The 16,311-nt window shown below is 35.0% G+C and overlaps 1 protein-coding gene, 1 long non-coding RNA gene and 1 pseudogene across 2 annotated transcripts; all 3 read right to left on the bottom strand.

Moving 5' to 3' along the window:
- Positions 1–1,682: 1,682 nt before the first annotated feature.
- Positions 1,683–5,146, bottom strand: LOC147389499 (uncharacterized). Its single transcript, XR_015171059.1, has 2 exons — positions 5,024–5,146; positions 1,683–1,838 (listed from the first exon to the last, which is right to left on the bottom strand). It is a non-coding gene; the product is annotated as an uncharacterized LOC147389499 (long non-coding RNA).
- LOC147389500 (F-box protein At2g26160-like) lies at positions 3,500–4,956 on the bottom strand. Its single transcript, XM_086419936.1, has one exon. The coding sequence runs from the start codon at positions 4,772–4,774 to the stop codon at positions 3,725–3,727; it is 1,050 nt and encodes a 349-aa protein (XP_086276062.1). The 5' UTR covers positions 4,775–4,956; the 3' UTR covers positions 3,500–3,724.
- Positions 5,147–12,862: 7,716 nt separating the features above from the next.
- LOC147389501 (UDP-glucuronate 4-epimerase 3 pseudogene) lies at positions 12,863–14,878 on the bottom strand (annotated as a pseudogene).
- Positions 14,879–16,311: the final 1,433 nt, after the last annotated feature.

Below are 16,311 nucleotides of genomic sequence, written 5' to 3' on the forward strand. Positions count from 1 at the left end.
TAGCAATTGAGATCAAGGGTTGAATTAAGAATTTTTATTTTAATACGTAAAAGTTATGTGTTAGTAACTAAAGTTGACTTCCAAGGGATTTTAACCTACCACATGGGACCAACTGACCAACTTAGCTAAGTTGGCACGTCAAGAAATTAAGAATCATTGTGTGAGATTTCGTTTTCTTATGATAATGATTTTCTAACTCCCCCATACCTACTTTCCTGGCGTGGTATGTGTTAAAACCAAAGATTTTTCTCGTGATATGTAATTGCATAAATCTATGATTCTAACAACACCCCGTGAGGAGAGGACAGGGGAGTATGTCATTAGGTGGGTGGGGGTGGGCGTGGGGCTCAGGGAAGAGAAAATCACGAGTCATTAAGGGGGGTGGGGGTGGGGGAAGAGAAAATCACGAGTCATTGTCTTATACAAATAGATGCTGGTGCTGACTACTTAAAAATGATTGGATTCTCTAAGAATCTATCATCCAAAGATAAAGTATATTCTATTCCAAAACTTTTAACCCATGTAGGACAAAACACGTAGGGTAAAGCATAGGGTAAAATGTTGGGTGCCGAACGAGCCCTATATATATGTGGGGAATGCTAATGTCCAAGACATCATGGAGAGTTGAAGATATTAGTATTCTTTGTCACATTTTTTTTCTTTAATAGTACCTCTACTCATTTCGTCTTTTAATTAAAAAAAAAAGGATTTATTAGTCTTTTTACTGCCCCCCAACGGTTTGACAACCAACATTTTCTCCTTTATGTGTTAGAAGTTTTTGATTAAGTTGAATTTTTATGAGGTTGATTTCTATGATGGGAATATCATCCTCACAAAAAATCATCTCATTCTGAAACTTCTAACTCCAACAAAAGTGATTTGCAAGTTGAAGAATCATGAACCATCAATTTTTAACGTTAATTTGTAAACATGACTGCCAATGTGGGATGCCGAAGGGGACTATATATATTTTGATAGATTACTTCCAATGACGGAATAATATTTGTATCTATTACTTCACCAAAATCCCCCTCCCGTTGGTATTACATATCAATCCATCAAGACTAAATATTTCACTATTGAATTTGATAATTATAAAAATAATAATAATAATTGATGATCAACACCTGCCAACATAAATATTTAATGTGACAAAACTCATTTGAAATCAATTTATATAGTAGCAATATTGAATCTCACACAATGGCTATTGACAACATATGGGAAACATACATTTTAGTTTTAGTTGGTGAGTTCAACCCAAAAGATTAATACATTTCTTATGATAACAATCAAGAAACAATATAAGTCAATTTTTTTTTTATTATTAATTATAATTACAATATAAGCACACTGTCACAATGTGAAAAAAAGTCCAAATTTTGATCGACAAAAGTGTTGAATTGTCATCAAATTTTTCATTGTTATTTTTTTTTTCGACAGGCAAAAACTATTAAATTAATGAAGGATGGGAGAAATTCAACAGTTATAAACCATTAAATTTATGAATATCTAAAATTTCAACAGTCCTAGACCGTTAAAATTCAATTTCTAAAATCTGTGGGTCTTGGCAATCAATTTTTTCTGTCGAATTTCCCAATTTTCACGTAATGCGTATAACATGTTATATACCTGTATGTTGATGTAAATTTCCCAAATAATAATGTATCGTACCACATCAGTAGTCATCTCATATATAATCATCATTGAAGTAAAATCTCTAGGCTCACATTCCAAACAAGTATTACAGGTCAACACCAATCCAAAAAATTAGTTCTCAAGGAACATCCTTTGTCACCAAATCTTTAGGCTACCTCTCCAAAGAAAATCCCTTCACCCTATAAAGTATGAGGAATGAGTTACATTTGAAACACAAATGCTTCAAGGTGTAATACTAAGAGTCCGGATCGTATGTACCCAGGGTGGAGGATTGAAACTCTCCTCCCACGGAAGGGGATCCTCTATAGCACACGGTTCAGTAGCAACCTTGTAACACACTTTAAAAGGTTGAGAGAGAGAGAGAGAGAGGTGGTTTTTAAAAAAAAATCATATCTCAGTATGTTGTGAACATGAATTAGATCGAATTAAAAAAAAAATACAAAGGTTTTTTTAAGCAGATCCATGTCTTTAAAAGTGTGAAGTTACTGAACTCTACCAGATTTTAAGTGTGAGATCTAATTTTATTATTGATATGGCACTCTTTTAACCGTTAAAAGTGTGCTACATGATTGCTACAGAGAATCCACTTCCCTCCTCCCACACCCCATTACAGGTCATGTAAGCCATAATCCATGGAATTAATGCCTAAAATATCTCTTTTTAAAAATTTCCTTGGATTACGGCGTACATGGTGTGTATTGGAGTGTGGGAGGGGGCTTCAATCCTCCATCCTGAGTGCATATGATTCACACTCGTAATACTAATGTAATGTAACATAATGTGAAGAATAGCAATCTTCTACATACCATAAAAACCGTTTAGAACCATATTCTAGATCTACTACTCAACAAGCAATGTGAGAATATCATAAATATACGTAGTTTTCTCATAAATATACATGAATTATCTAGATCTCTAGAGATAAATCTATTTTCAAGAATAAGTTTAATTTAAAACACCATTGGATGTGCCTTTGAATAACTTTGAACTGTCCCTAAAGAAAGTGATTAATGTTTTAAGAGAGACAATTATCTAATCTTTTTCATTCATAAAAACTTGATCCATGGATCTATGAACTTAATTGAAAAGGGAAAAACCTATATGTTCCTCGAGGTCAAATATTTTGTACAAATAAGACCACCCAGTAGTTATTTTCTATATGAAACTTATAAATGAACAGCTCTCCAAAACTACCTTGCTCCTGCATTGTAAAGGTGCCCCGCGTGAGAGATTTGGTCCCCTTTTTTCTGTCTTTTCTATATTTATTGGGTTCTTGACTAGGTCCTTAGATATATAGTTTGATGGATGGCATCGTCATGGATTATCATTTCTAACATCAAAAATGATCTTTTGGAGACTTACATCCTTGGTAGTAAGTTGGGGCATTTGGAAGGAGCAAAAGCATTCTTTTGAGGAAGTTATGCCTATCTTGGGTAGTTGTAATCGAGCTTACAACATTCAATACGTGATGTACATTTAATTTTTGGGTATGTTATGTTTGGGTATGTCTGGTCTCCTTGAACCCCATTTTACTTCTCAACAATGAAATTTACTTGTAACTAAAAACAGTCAATTAAAAGCTATCCATGGACTTGTATGATTTGCAGACCATTTATGCTGGATTTTTTTTGCAGATAATACAGGATGCTTACCAGATTGCCATTGCTGCATATGTGTCCTCATTGTTAATGTCATTTTCTATTTTGCCACAAAAATTAAGAATCCACAACATTAAGCATACCAACAAAGAGAAAACTTAATTTGTAATCCAAATTTATTATAAAAACATAACGTTTTATATATCAAAAATTTCACCAATGAGAGATTGGGAGGCAAAGAATCCAATCCAATAACAGAGTTTAAATTGGCTAATAAACACATTACAAGAATAACTAGAACATATTAGGTCCAAATTCAAATCAATAATTTAAATAAAAAAATATGACAAGTTGCAGCATAAAGATGGATGGTGCTTGCTTGAACATTAGCAAACTTGTTGTTGATAAATAAAAATGAGTTAATCATAGTAACCCTATACACTTATCAAAAAAAAATCATAGTAACCCTATAGGGATAGGGAAAGGGAAGGCTCAACCCAAATGAATGGAAACATTGTTGCTGGGGACTCCACTGAATAATATGATTCAATACTCCCATCTTCTAAGTTGAATACTCCCAAGTCATGGGGTCCATAAGGTGGAGAATGACTTAAATACCAATCCCTATCATCATCTGTGAAATAGATACAATTCGACTTTAATTCAGGGAAATCCGCAGCGAAAAGAGACATGGAAGAATTGTCACCTAAGAACAACACACACCCATTCAGAGTCTTGACCTTGATCCAATTATTCTTGTTGATTGGGTCCAGTTTGAAGATTTGAAATCCAACAGTTGAGTAACATTTCTCAACTTCACCAATATACTTGGGCATTTTTAGCCTTGTAACTTGCAAGAGGTCCCCTGATGATTCCACAATATACTTTTTTTGAGGCGAATATTCCCTTGGCAAGGGTGGTGTCACTTGTATCATCTTAGGATGAGGAGAATCAATATCACAATCCACAAGGAATCCAGAACAATGGAGAGCAAGTAATTGGCCTTTGTAATATATAACATCATCAAACCCCTTCCTTTCTCCTTTAATAGAAGTCCAAGTTTTGTTACCGGACTTGTAAAAGCCTAATGTTGTACATCCACCATAGATCACCATAACTAGATAGTCAGAGGTTGAAGATGGGTTGGCAGATAGAACGGCCTTAGATAGGAGCCATTCAGCGCCAATTACATCATCATATCCCATTGACTCAACATCATTCTTTGTGATTTCTAAAGTTGTAAGCGGAGGGAGTTGGATCCTATTATTATTAATTGACGACAAAAAAGGATTTAATAGATGAACATCCAAACTCTCTTCCACCATTATAAGCCATCCATAACCCGAACCTTGGCAGTATATGTCAATGGGCATTGGTAATTGGAAGTCGTAAACTCTTTTTTCAGAAAGACTATAGAAACTTCTTCGCTTCTCCTTATCTTTGTTATCTTCTTTACTAGTAATCATCAGTACAGGAGGTTGACGAGGGGGTAAACAATTAACGTTTTTCTGCCCCATCTCTCTCTCTCTCTCTCTCTCTCTCTCTAGATCTCTAGATTTCCGAATCACACAACAGAAATATAAATAGAGATATGATGGATGCCTCAATATTAATAGTAATAGTAATACTAATTGGTTTAGAATTGAAGTTGTTTTCGAAATAAGAGTTTTTAAAATCCAAAATTTCTATTTTTTTATTTTATTTATAACAATAAGTTTCAATTAATTATAATTATATAATTATAAATTAAAAAGAGAGATGCATACCTATCATCCGTATCCGTATAGGAGATGACAAATCCGTGATGACTTCCATGAACAAGACCGTCCCTGAATTCCTCAAGGAGGTAATCTATGGTTGACGCGTCTTAACTTTTTATAAGCTTATGAGGGTTTTGAAAACTCGATGGAGACGAATTACAATTCAATTTTCACCACGTGCCCACGTGGTATCTTTAATTACATTAATATTAATATTTGGCCGATTTACATATTGATCCCAAAGTGTTGTTTGACATTGACTCCATCTATTTTTTTCAAAAGTCGTGACGTGGCAAACTCAATCGATTATTAACCTGACAAATTTGAAAATTGGAGATCTACGTTCCTTACGATACAAGATTCCCTTGAGATGCACTTTTTTATGGGGAAGTGCAGTCGTGTATCTCGAGAAGCACAGGTCTACGGTTCCCTAATTTGTCACGTTAGAGTAGTAGAAGTGAGATAGTCAACTTATCACGATTCATTTTTCAAAGAGTCGCACTAAACTCACGTTGTCGACTGACGCAATTGACGTGGCAGTTCATAGATAGTGTTGAAGTGAATTTCTTGATTGAATCTTCAATCCTTCCTATTTTTTAATCTCCGACTGATGTGTCCTTAGAGAGGTACTATGAAAATGTTCCAATGTTCAAGTCAGTCAAGAATTTGATGGAGTAAAAGTGTGAGTTTTAAGAGTAGTTGGCTCAATAGCAATTTTGAACTGATAAGTGATTGATGTTCACAGGTTGTAAGTTCGATATCCAGTGTGAGCAATAATTCCTCAAGGGCGCACCCTCACTTACCTAGTGCGTGTGATGTGCGAGTGTTGCACGTTCAGCCCGATCCCTGTATAGAGTCATCAGGTCATAAAAAAAATTTGAATATTAAAAAGTCACATAAATTTACCTTGGTTAGACCTCTTATTCGTAAACCTCCTCGTAAAATCTCTCTAAAGTCTAAATATGAGTTTATCATTCAATACAAGTTTGGGTATTTTTATAAACACCTCCCTATTAAAGTGCTTATATTAGATTTGCCCTATTGAAAATGTAAAGTTAGGTTTAATCCTTTGATTGTAAGTCAACATTGTTTTTTTTTTCTCGATAATTTAACAATAAAAATCTGTTTTTTTTTTTTTTTCCTGTAGTTTAAGTATTTGAAAAGAATTTGATAAAATTAAAATTAAGGCATAAGATCATGTTTTTGGATGCTACAAGGTAAGCCAAACGACCATTAGTAAAATTTGAAATCTTTCTAAGTTAATAGAACTAGCATGGTTCTTACTTTATCAAAAAATTTAATAAATTATGTAATGAGACCCACATCATTTTAAAAGATTAAATATATGTAATACCTTCAATTTTTTAAATCAAATACCCAATAATATATTTTTGAGAAAAATATATTTTTAATGATTAAGAAAGTTAAAGAGAATTGCTATTACCACATTAACTTTTACTTATGTCACACCAACTATGTGCAATTCGTTAGTAATTCATATAGGAATTGGTGTGACATTAGTAAAAGTTGATGTGGTAATAATAGCTCTCAAATTAAAATAGGTAACACACTAACTTACGAGTAATGCTAGAGTGACCTCAGTAGGGGACACACGGGGGAACATCTTGATGTGGTGGTGCGCACATGCCTGTAGATGCGTTTTGTCTGACATACAAGTAAAACGCATCTATAGACATACACGCGTCACTATGTCAAGATGTCCCTCGTGTGTCCCCCGTTAGGGTCACTCTAGCACGACTCTTTACTTATTGCTCCATTTTAGTTGTTATAGAATTGATACTAAAAAAAAAATTAAGATTATTATAAAAAAAATCCAGATCTTATGGATCTAGTGTAGAGGTGGCAATGGTACCCATTTAAAAGGAATCATAATCGAAAACCTCGGTTTCGATTTTTTAGTAGAACCGATTAGATCTGAGTCTAAAATGGAACCAAACTGATAAGAACTAGAACCAGTAGGTTCTATCCATGGATACCCAGAGCCAATTTATTTTGTGAGTTCTTTTCATATTATAGATGATTCAAGGTATTTTCTTATATCAAAATCAATGCATGTTATGTAAAATTCTTCAATTTTTCATATAAATTATTGAATGGAGCTTAAAACACGTTATATCTTTTAAAAATTTATTACTTTTAATTAAGATAAATTTTTATTTTTGAAAAATATCATTAATTTATATTTTTAATATAAAAAATTATAATTAAATTAATAATTTTGAGGTTAACATGTTAATTTTTTTAAAGGAAATTTTTTTTTTAATGATTTGAAATATTTTTTTTCTCTTTTGATTCTTGAGAATTGGATGGGTACCCATGTTTTTTGATGGTTCCGGATCCAGTTCCATTTATTTCGGAACTAGACCCGAAACTGAAATAAATATAGTGGTTATGGTTATAAGTTCCTTAAAACACCAAACTGGAACCGACTCAGTGACACCCCTAATCCAGTGTGGAGGATTTAAACCATCCACCCACACGTCAATACAGGCCACAATCTAAGGGATTAAGTGATTTCTACCCCCATCAAGGACACCTGCCCATGATGTTCTTGTTTAGGCTTACACAACAAATGATTTGCACCACAAATGGTTAGCAATGAAAAATTTACTATTGCTTGGTAATCATTGAAAAATCTCTTGTAAATCTTTTTTGGTGGTTGATTGATATTTGCAAATAAAAAGTTTTGTTCTGATTTCTTGTTAAAATAAAATATTTATTTATTTTTAATGTATTCAATATCATCAAATAAATTATTCAAATTATAAATATACCCTTAATACTTACTACATTAACATACATGAATTTATAAAAATATTCCAATCAAAAGGTATAGTTACCTACATATTGGAATTATAAAAATACATGTCATTAAAAAAACTATTCAAATTGATGATGGTATTTAATTTTCATATACATGTAAGTTAATGTCATGGTGAGATGTGTGAATTCATACGCATGTTACTGCAATAAGTATTTAGGATTATTTTTATAATTTAAAAGTTTCATTGATGAATGGTGTTTTTGTAATTTAGTGTATCTTAGATGACGAGTGTTTCGTAAATTTATGTGCATATTGATATACCAAGCATTGGGGAATTTTTTTTTATAGTCACACTGGAGTGACCTCAAACTCGAATCTCATATTGCACTTCTTGACATGAAAATGGATAGGAATCATAGATGCTTTTTCACTCGTATCTCGATGAAAGCATTTTTGGTTCACATACACTTTCATGTCAAGAAAAGTTATATGAAGTTCCATCCTGAGAGCACTTCAACATTATTCTTTTTTATAAAGGTCAACTTCTACTGACTCGAGAAATATGGCTTAGAAAATGACACAAGATCTTGATTGTGTAAACACAAAACTCAATAGTTGAGATTTTATGTATATCTCAACAATACATGATGATACGTATCATTTCTTGAGTCAGCGAATCCAATCATTTTTATAAATTGATTTATTTCCTTGATATGCATTGGTTGGAGTCAAATAATGATTGACATTATCCCTTATTTTATTTTTATTTTTGTTACAAATCATTTGCTGAAATTTCTTAAGAATTTAGGTGATCCATGGAAATTTTTTGCAATGCATATTATTTGCATTGTGTAACCAAGCACAAATAAAATTGATTTTAAAAAATTATTTGCATTTGCAAATGATTTGTAGCACGCACCAAGCAAGGCAAAGAATTAGTCGAAAATTGTTCTTATTTAATTAATAATGCATAACATGTGCATCCCCACTGGAAGAGTGGTAAAAAGTTGGGAAAATGCGAAGCCAACCCCACCCACCAAACTACTACTTTTGTTCATTAGAAAACAATTTTATTTGAAGAATATGTTGGCCACTCTCAATTAAGAGCATCTAAAGGCCATTCAAACCAAAAAAGAAATAGACCATATAAAACAATCAAGCCTAGCTGGTACTAGATAATAATATGGACAAATTATAAGAGGAAGTATAGGGGACTTGGGATTAGGGGGCTTAGATTAGCAAATAGAATACTTCTAGGAAAATGACTGTGACGATTCGATGAGGAAAGAAGTAGTCTTTGGAGGAAGGTTATTAGGGTTAAGTACGGTGAGAGGAGATTAGGTTGGTATAGTGGTGAGGCGAATGATCCGTATGAGTGTTGTATTTGAAAAATGGGTTCTTAAAGTGAGAGAGGATTTCAAAAGAGGTATTAAGTTCAAAGTGGGTATGGGGGACAGTATCAGATTTTGGGAGGATTGGTGGTGCGATGCATCGTCTCTAGAAACTCAATTTCCATCCTTGTACACTTGTTCTACTAAGAAGAATTACTCTATCAAGCAATGTTTAATCGGCACCGAATCCAGTCCTACGTGCGATTTGGGATTCAAGAGAAACTTTAACGATTGGGAGCTAAACGAGATGACATTTTTCCTTGATCTTTTGCATTCGGTACATCTCAACGATAGCGAACATGATAGGTGGGAGTGGAAAAGGGGAAAGGATTTGAGATTCTCTGTCAAGTCCTTCTACGAGAGCCTTATTCCCTCTGCTGAGTGACTCCTCTCGGGGTCCAAGTATGTTCCCTCTAAAATGTCCTTCTTTCTCTGGTTGGCCTATCTCGGTAGGTTACTCACGTTAAATAATTTGATTGTTCAGGGTTAGATCACTCCTAATTGTTGTCCCCTTTACTTGAGAGATGAGGAATCGGTGGATCACATTTTGATTCATTGCTCCTTTACTCACACTATTTGATCAACCTTCCTCGGTCTATTCCGTATTAATTGAATCTTCTCTCTTAACTTTTCATCGTTGTTAGTTGAGTGGGCTAGTAATGCTTTCCATTCCAGAAAATAACTCCCATGGGCTATGCTACCTTCGATTGTTACTTGAGGGATTTAGAATGAGAGAAATAACAGGATGTTCAATAGTAAGATTAGAAGTACTCATGCGGGTTTCTTGGAGATCTTGGGCTTAATGTATCTTTGGTCAAAACAATACATAGAGTTCGTGGGATTTACTGTTGATAACTTTATTTTTAGATGGAACTATTTGTGTAATCTTTGATTTCTTTTACTTTTCTTTTACTTTGTTGTTATTAGAGAGGCTTCCTCGGCCTCATTGTACTCTGTTTTCCCCCCCTTTTTTTCAATATATTATACCTTTTAAAAAAAAATTATAAGACAAAGGACCAACTCAACCATGAATCACCACTCCTCACTTTCAATTTCACTTTCTTGAAGTATTATTTGAGATCTTCCTAACCATCTCATCCTTGACAACAGAAGTATTTTGATATCTTCCTAACCATTCCATCTCCCACAACACAAGTATTTTGATGAACCATAGAATTAAAAAGCCTTTTACACCTTTGTAATTTTCTGGATCTTCAAATTTCCATTATTTCTTCCCTCTAATAACAAGTGCACAAAGTTAAGACTCAATAATACCTACCACAGGATTTCTTCAAAATCGATGAACATGCTAAAAGACAATCATTGATACCAAACGTATAGTTTTTAAAAGATGTATGGCCCCTGACAGATCGAACTTGACGTAACAGGAATGAGTAGAATTGAATATAGTCACATAGTCCCAAAGGGAACAAAGGAGATGCAAGACAGGCTGAAACTAGTATTTTTAGGCTGTTCAAGTCAAGCAAGAGAGAGTGGATGGATCAATTGCTATACTTGACTACTTATTCCCACGTTTACCTTTCCTCCTGGATTTGACTGACAATTGAGCTTAGAGCGAAAGATTGATTATTGCAATTGCAGTAGTAACCTGTACAGAAAGTCAGTCAGCTGCTTCTGAGTGAAACCCGTTAGAATAGGTGAGAGAGAACCATTCCTCTACACCCGAGGTTGCAGCACCTGATAGGAGGTGGTTATGATGGACCGAACCAGAGAAGCAGATATGATCAGTACAAGTAGACAAGATGATACCTGATGTTTAGAAAGGGTGCACGAAGCAGGACTCGGTACAAGTAGACAAGATGATACCCAAGGTTTCTAAAAAGTGAGGGCTTCATAATTCATATAAAAGCAGAAAATTGTAAAACCATTTATATTGATGAACATATCCTCTCCAACTTTGGTTAAAGGCGCAAAAGAATAAAATCTTTCTACTGGGTGCTTGAATTCATTCCAAGGATGTTGTATTGAGCCTTAGTAATGATCAAAGGAAAGAATATCCACATGGAAGCCCAACATCAGTTCAACCACATAGTATAGGCTTTGGAGAAGGGAAGTATATCAAGAAGAATCAGCTCTACAAAACCTGGTTGATGCAAAGACACTTGTAGGAATGAAACAACATTAAGATTGATGGGTAAGAAAAATCTTATAATGATAAACTGCAGTTATTTGTTTTCAAGTATTCAAAAGGATGGAGTGATTAATGAGGAAGTGATACATAGAATTAGTGGTAGGTGTATTATGTGACCGATGTGTAACAATCAATCTTAAAGGAACTTTACAAAATAACAAAAAAATTAATCATGATTTATGAAACTCAATTTTGGGCGGTCAAGAAATAACATGGAATGAGAATGAGAATGATGATATGGATGATTGGTAAGACTGAAAGTTAAACTAGAAAAGAATAAATGGGAGAAATTTATATAGCTTCAATATGAGATAAACAACGGTTGATTGAGATAATCTGGGCATATACATCCAAAGACTAATAACAACATTCGTGAGAACGAGGGCATTGGTCAAATAGTGAAAGTCAAAAGCTCTAAGAGGCAAGAATAAAATGATGTGGATAAAGGTAGTACAAAAAGATTTTCAATTATCCCAAAATTCCCAAAAAGATAGAAGAAGAAATTTCCCAAAAAGATAAAGTTCGGTTATTAACTTCCAATTATCCAAAAAGATGGAGTGGTTAATGAGCAAGTGATATATAGAATTAGTTGTAGGTGCATAGCATAGAGACCACTTCTTGAGTATCATGTGACCAACATGTACAAATCAAACTAAGATACTTTGCATAAAATAATAAGAGCAACCATGTTGTACAAAGCTCAACGTTAGGCAATTAAGAAACAATATATGACCATAGTAGAACTAAGATTATTGATGTGAACAAGTGGTAAGATTTGGAAGAAAAAATCAGAAATGAACAAACTAGAAAGATTTAGGAATAACCACGATATGAGATAAAATAAAAGAAGTGCTTGAGATGATTTGAGCATGTGCATCAAAGACAAGTACCGGCATTAATGAGAATGAGGGCTTTGGTGAAAGTAAAAAACTCTCAAATGGAAAGAGGTCAGAAACCATCAGAACGTACGCCCCTCTCAGCATTTTGCAGATTTTAGGGATAGGAAGGCCATTTTGTTGGAGCTGTTCATTTGATACGAGACGATTGCAAAAGTTATACAAGGATGGAATCATATTATACGGAATTTAAAAAAATAATGAAAATAACCCAAAACACTCCGAACTTAAGAACAAGAGGTGACATTTAACCTCTAAATCACCATGACCCAACCAACTCCTTCACAATAACGATGCACTGAAACTATAGAAGCTGTTGCGGCCTACCAGCATATTTTACGCAATGTCTACACCACTAAACCATGAAAGTTGTTTGAAGCAAAATTCCACTTGCATGAATCATGAACATAATAATTTTCTACCTAAACTATGAGATGCACATAAGCAAATGTAACCCATCTCATATAAGAAATTATCTGAGATCCAAAATGTAGCATATCCTGTTTTATTAAAATCGCATCAAGACGATAAATGTCCAACAATCAGCACACACTCATAATTTTCAGTCATAGATTGTACAATGCTGAAACTACCATTAACAGAAGAAGAGAGAGAGAGAGAGAAACAAGTTTTCTTTTGATACAAATCAAGGAATATCCTGCCGACAATACCCACCAACTACGAAAAGCTCTCGATCGCAGAACATGAATTTCCTCCTTATATGACAAAGATATATGAAAAAAAGCGATAATGACAAAGAAAGCTAAAGGAAGAAAAAAATTGTAAGAATCAAAACACCGAAGAATTCAAAGGTTTACCACACAGCAACCAAATTAAACGATTCACCCGGAGCTTTTCTTCCTGGAATCCGAGTAGTAACTAAGGTACCATCGGACGAACTTCTTCAACCCCGTTTGCAGATCCGTTGTGGGCTTATATCCGAGCTCTGTCTGAGCTGACGTTATATTCGCGTGGGTAAACTGCACATCTCCATTCCTCGGCATCTTCAACATAATTCGATTAGCCTTCACCTTCAATAGCCTCTCCAATATGCTAACAAGCTTGGTGACAGGCACTGGAGAAGTGTTCCCCAGATTGAAGACCCTTAATTGTGCCGGGCCCTTCTTCTTCCCACCGCTACCCGTACTCTTCTCCGCAGTATCTAATGAGCCTAAGCAACCCTTCACAATGTCATCAATGTAAGTGAAATCCCTCGCCACCGTTCCATGATTTGGGCCTTCAAAGATCTGAATTGGCTTCCCCTTTAGTATATCTCTAGTAAAGAAAAAGTAAGCCATATCAGGTCGTCCCCAAGGTCCATAAACCGTGAAGAATCGCAACCCAGTAATCGAAAGGCCATAAATATGATTATAAGTATGAGCAATCTCTTCCCCAGCTTTCTTAGTGGCCGCGTAAAGGCTTGCAGGTTGATCAGTCCTGTCTCTCTCCGAAAAGGGTACTTTAGAATTCAAACCATAAACAGAACTAGAAGAAGCCCAGACAATCGAGGGCTGTGGATTGGCCGATTTGCAGACCTCAAGAATATTAACAAGCCCAGCGATGTTGCTGTGTACATAAGAGCTTGGGTTCTCCATGGCGTACCGAACGCCCGCCTGGGCGGCGAGGTGCATTACATGGGTGAATGCAACTACATCAAATAACTTCTTAAGGAGCGCCGAATCGTTAATGTCGCCCTCAACGACGAACACCCCAGTGCGCTCGAGGAGGGCCTTGCGTGCCCGCTTGAGGGACGGATCGTAATAGTCATTGAAATTGTCGAGACCAAGGACTCCATCGCCGCGACGCTTCAATGCTGTGGAGACATGGGTGCCGACAAATCCAGCGGCACCCGTGACAAGCACAGTTAGGCCGTTACGAGAGGAAACACGGGCGGAGGAGCGAACACGTTTCTCCCAATCAGGACCACCCCATGTCGAAGTACGAAGAGATCGACGAGATAGATCGGATGGTGAGGATGAAGGGGTGGAGTGGAGAAAGAAAATGAGGATGAGACCAAGGAAGAGGAAACACCAGAAGGAGAGCTTGGCGAGGGAGAAGTGCCAGCGAAGACGATGAATGTATGGGGATTTGTCCATCTTGAATTTTCCAGGAGTTGATGGAATGTTGTCAAGATGAGATGAAACAGATTTCAGCTGTGACATTAGCCAATTTACAACCCTACCCTTTCTTTGATCCTTTTTATCTTTTTTTTTTTTTTTTTTTTCTAATTTCTTCTCAAAATCAAACACAATGAAAGGGTTTGCATTTGGATTATCTTCTTCTTCCTCTTCTTCTTCTTTCTTAATGTTCTGAATCCGATCAAAGGGTTTGCTTCGTTTGCACTCTTCTTCCCTACCCTTTCTTTTGAGGAATCTTCTAGCTTCCTGAAGGGTTTATTGTTCTCTTTTTAAGGTTCCTAAAGAGAGAACAAAGGAGAACTCTTGATGGGCATATGTGTGTGTGTGTGTGTGCGTGTGAGAGAGAGAGAGAGAGAGAGAGAAAGAGAGATCTGATTTTGATGAGAGGAAATGGTGAGGAAAGAGCGGGGAAGGAAAGAAAGGGCTTTGGGTTGGGTGGGGGTGATTGCAAAAAGGAGTAAAAGAAGAGTCAAAGAAGTGGAAATTAATGATTTGAGTTTATCTTATTTTGTTTCAAACTAAATTTTCTCTAATCTAAGGTAGTAAACGAGACTTATCTAATTATACCTAATTTGATCAAAATGGAGTATTTATAGATTGAGTGGACAGCCTTGAATATCTGGCCTTACTTTTCTCTTATGATTTGTGTGGGATCTCTTGAATAAGATAAAGGTTTAAAATTTTTGATGGGGGTTTGTTAAGATTTTGTGGATGAGATTGTGCCATTAATTGTGGGTTTCAAATTATTTTATTGGGCTTTGTGAGAAGACCAGCACCCTTGACATGATCCCTTGGATGGACTTTCAATTGTAGTGTGAATCTCAAGAATCCTATATTTGACAATTTGTTTCTGATCCATCTTTAAGTGGAATTATGGTTAGGGTTTATCAAGGGTTGGATGATTTGGAAGTTTGAATTTCTCAAAATTTGGTGGTTAGTGACAAGTATGGGATGGGAGTGATTTTTTGGCTGTATTTGATAGCTGGAATTTTTTAATGTAAAAGAGGATAAAAAAACACATCAGATTAAGAGAGACACGTTTTAAGTGGGATTTACCAAGGGTCACCACTCAGTAGTACTAAAGACACGTTATCTAAACTTTATCCCGATTAATTCACCGACATCAATCCCCATTCCCTCATTTAATTTTATAACTTTTATATCCTCCAACCACGTTTGATGCATAGAATCCAGCCTAAACCTAAGCAAAGAGGGGGAAAAAACACAAAAGTTCACTTAAGATCAATTCTTTTATTTATGATTTATAATCATTTTTTCAATCTTCTATTTCTATTTATTTTTATTTTTATTTTTATTTTATTATTATTATTTTTTTTTTAATAATCGAAGTCTTTATTTGGATTTTTGCCCTCAAATAGTCTTATCCAAGGACTACTCCCGCGGCACGAACAACACCCGCATATCAAACACACCATGTAAGTGACGGAGGGCCCTCACGAGTGGCCCTTGAGAAATTAATGTTCCTATAAGATATCAAATTCAGGAACTATGAGCATTAGCTACTTATTGGTCCACAATTGTCATTGAGCCAATTTCTCAAGATTATCTTCTATTGTTAGACATATGCAATCATGTAAATTACTATCCAATGGTTGGGATTTATGCATATCACAATAATACATGTCTTGGAGGAATAGTGTTCGATAGTTAAAGTTTTATCTACTAAAAATCTTGGAATAAACTGATTTTTTATGAGGATGATCTTCTCACCACAAAGATCATCTTTGAGATACTTATCTTGAAAATGAATCTCAATTGTTAGCTTGCGTTTATCTAATCAAGATCAAGTGTTTTTTTTTTTTTTACATGAATCATTTTTCATCTTTTTTATATTAGAGAGTGCACTCTCTATACTAGTTGTCTTAAGATTTGTTAATATTCATTTTGATTTTATTAAAATTTCAACTTATC

The sequence above is a fragment of the Akebia trifoliata genome, chromosome 12, assembly GCF_017979445.1.
Source record: "Akebia trifoliata isolate Shusen 1 chromosome 12, ASM1797944v1, whole genome shotgun sequence".
Taxonomy (NCBI): Eukaryota; Viridiplantae; Streptophyta; class Magnoliopsida; order Ranunculales; family Lardizabalaceae; genus Akebia; species Akebia trifoliata.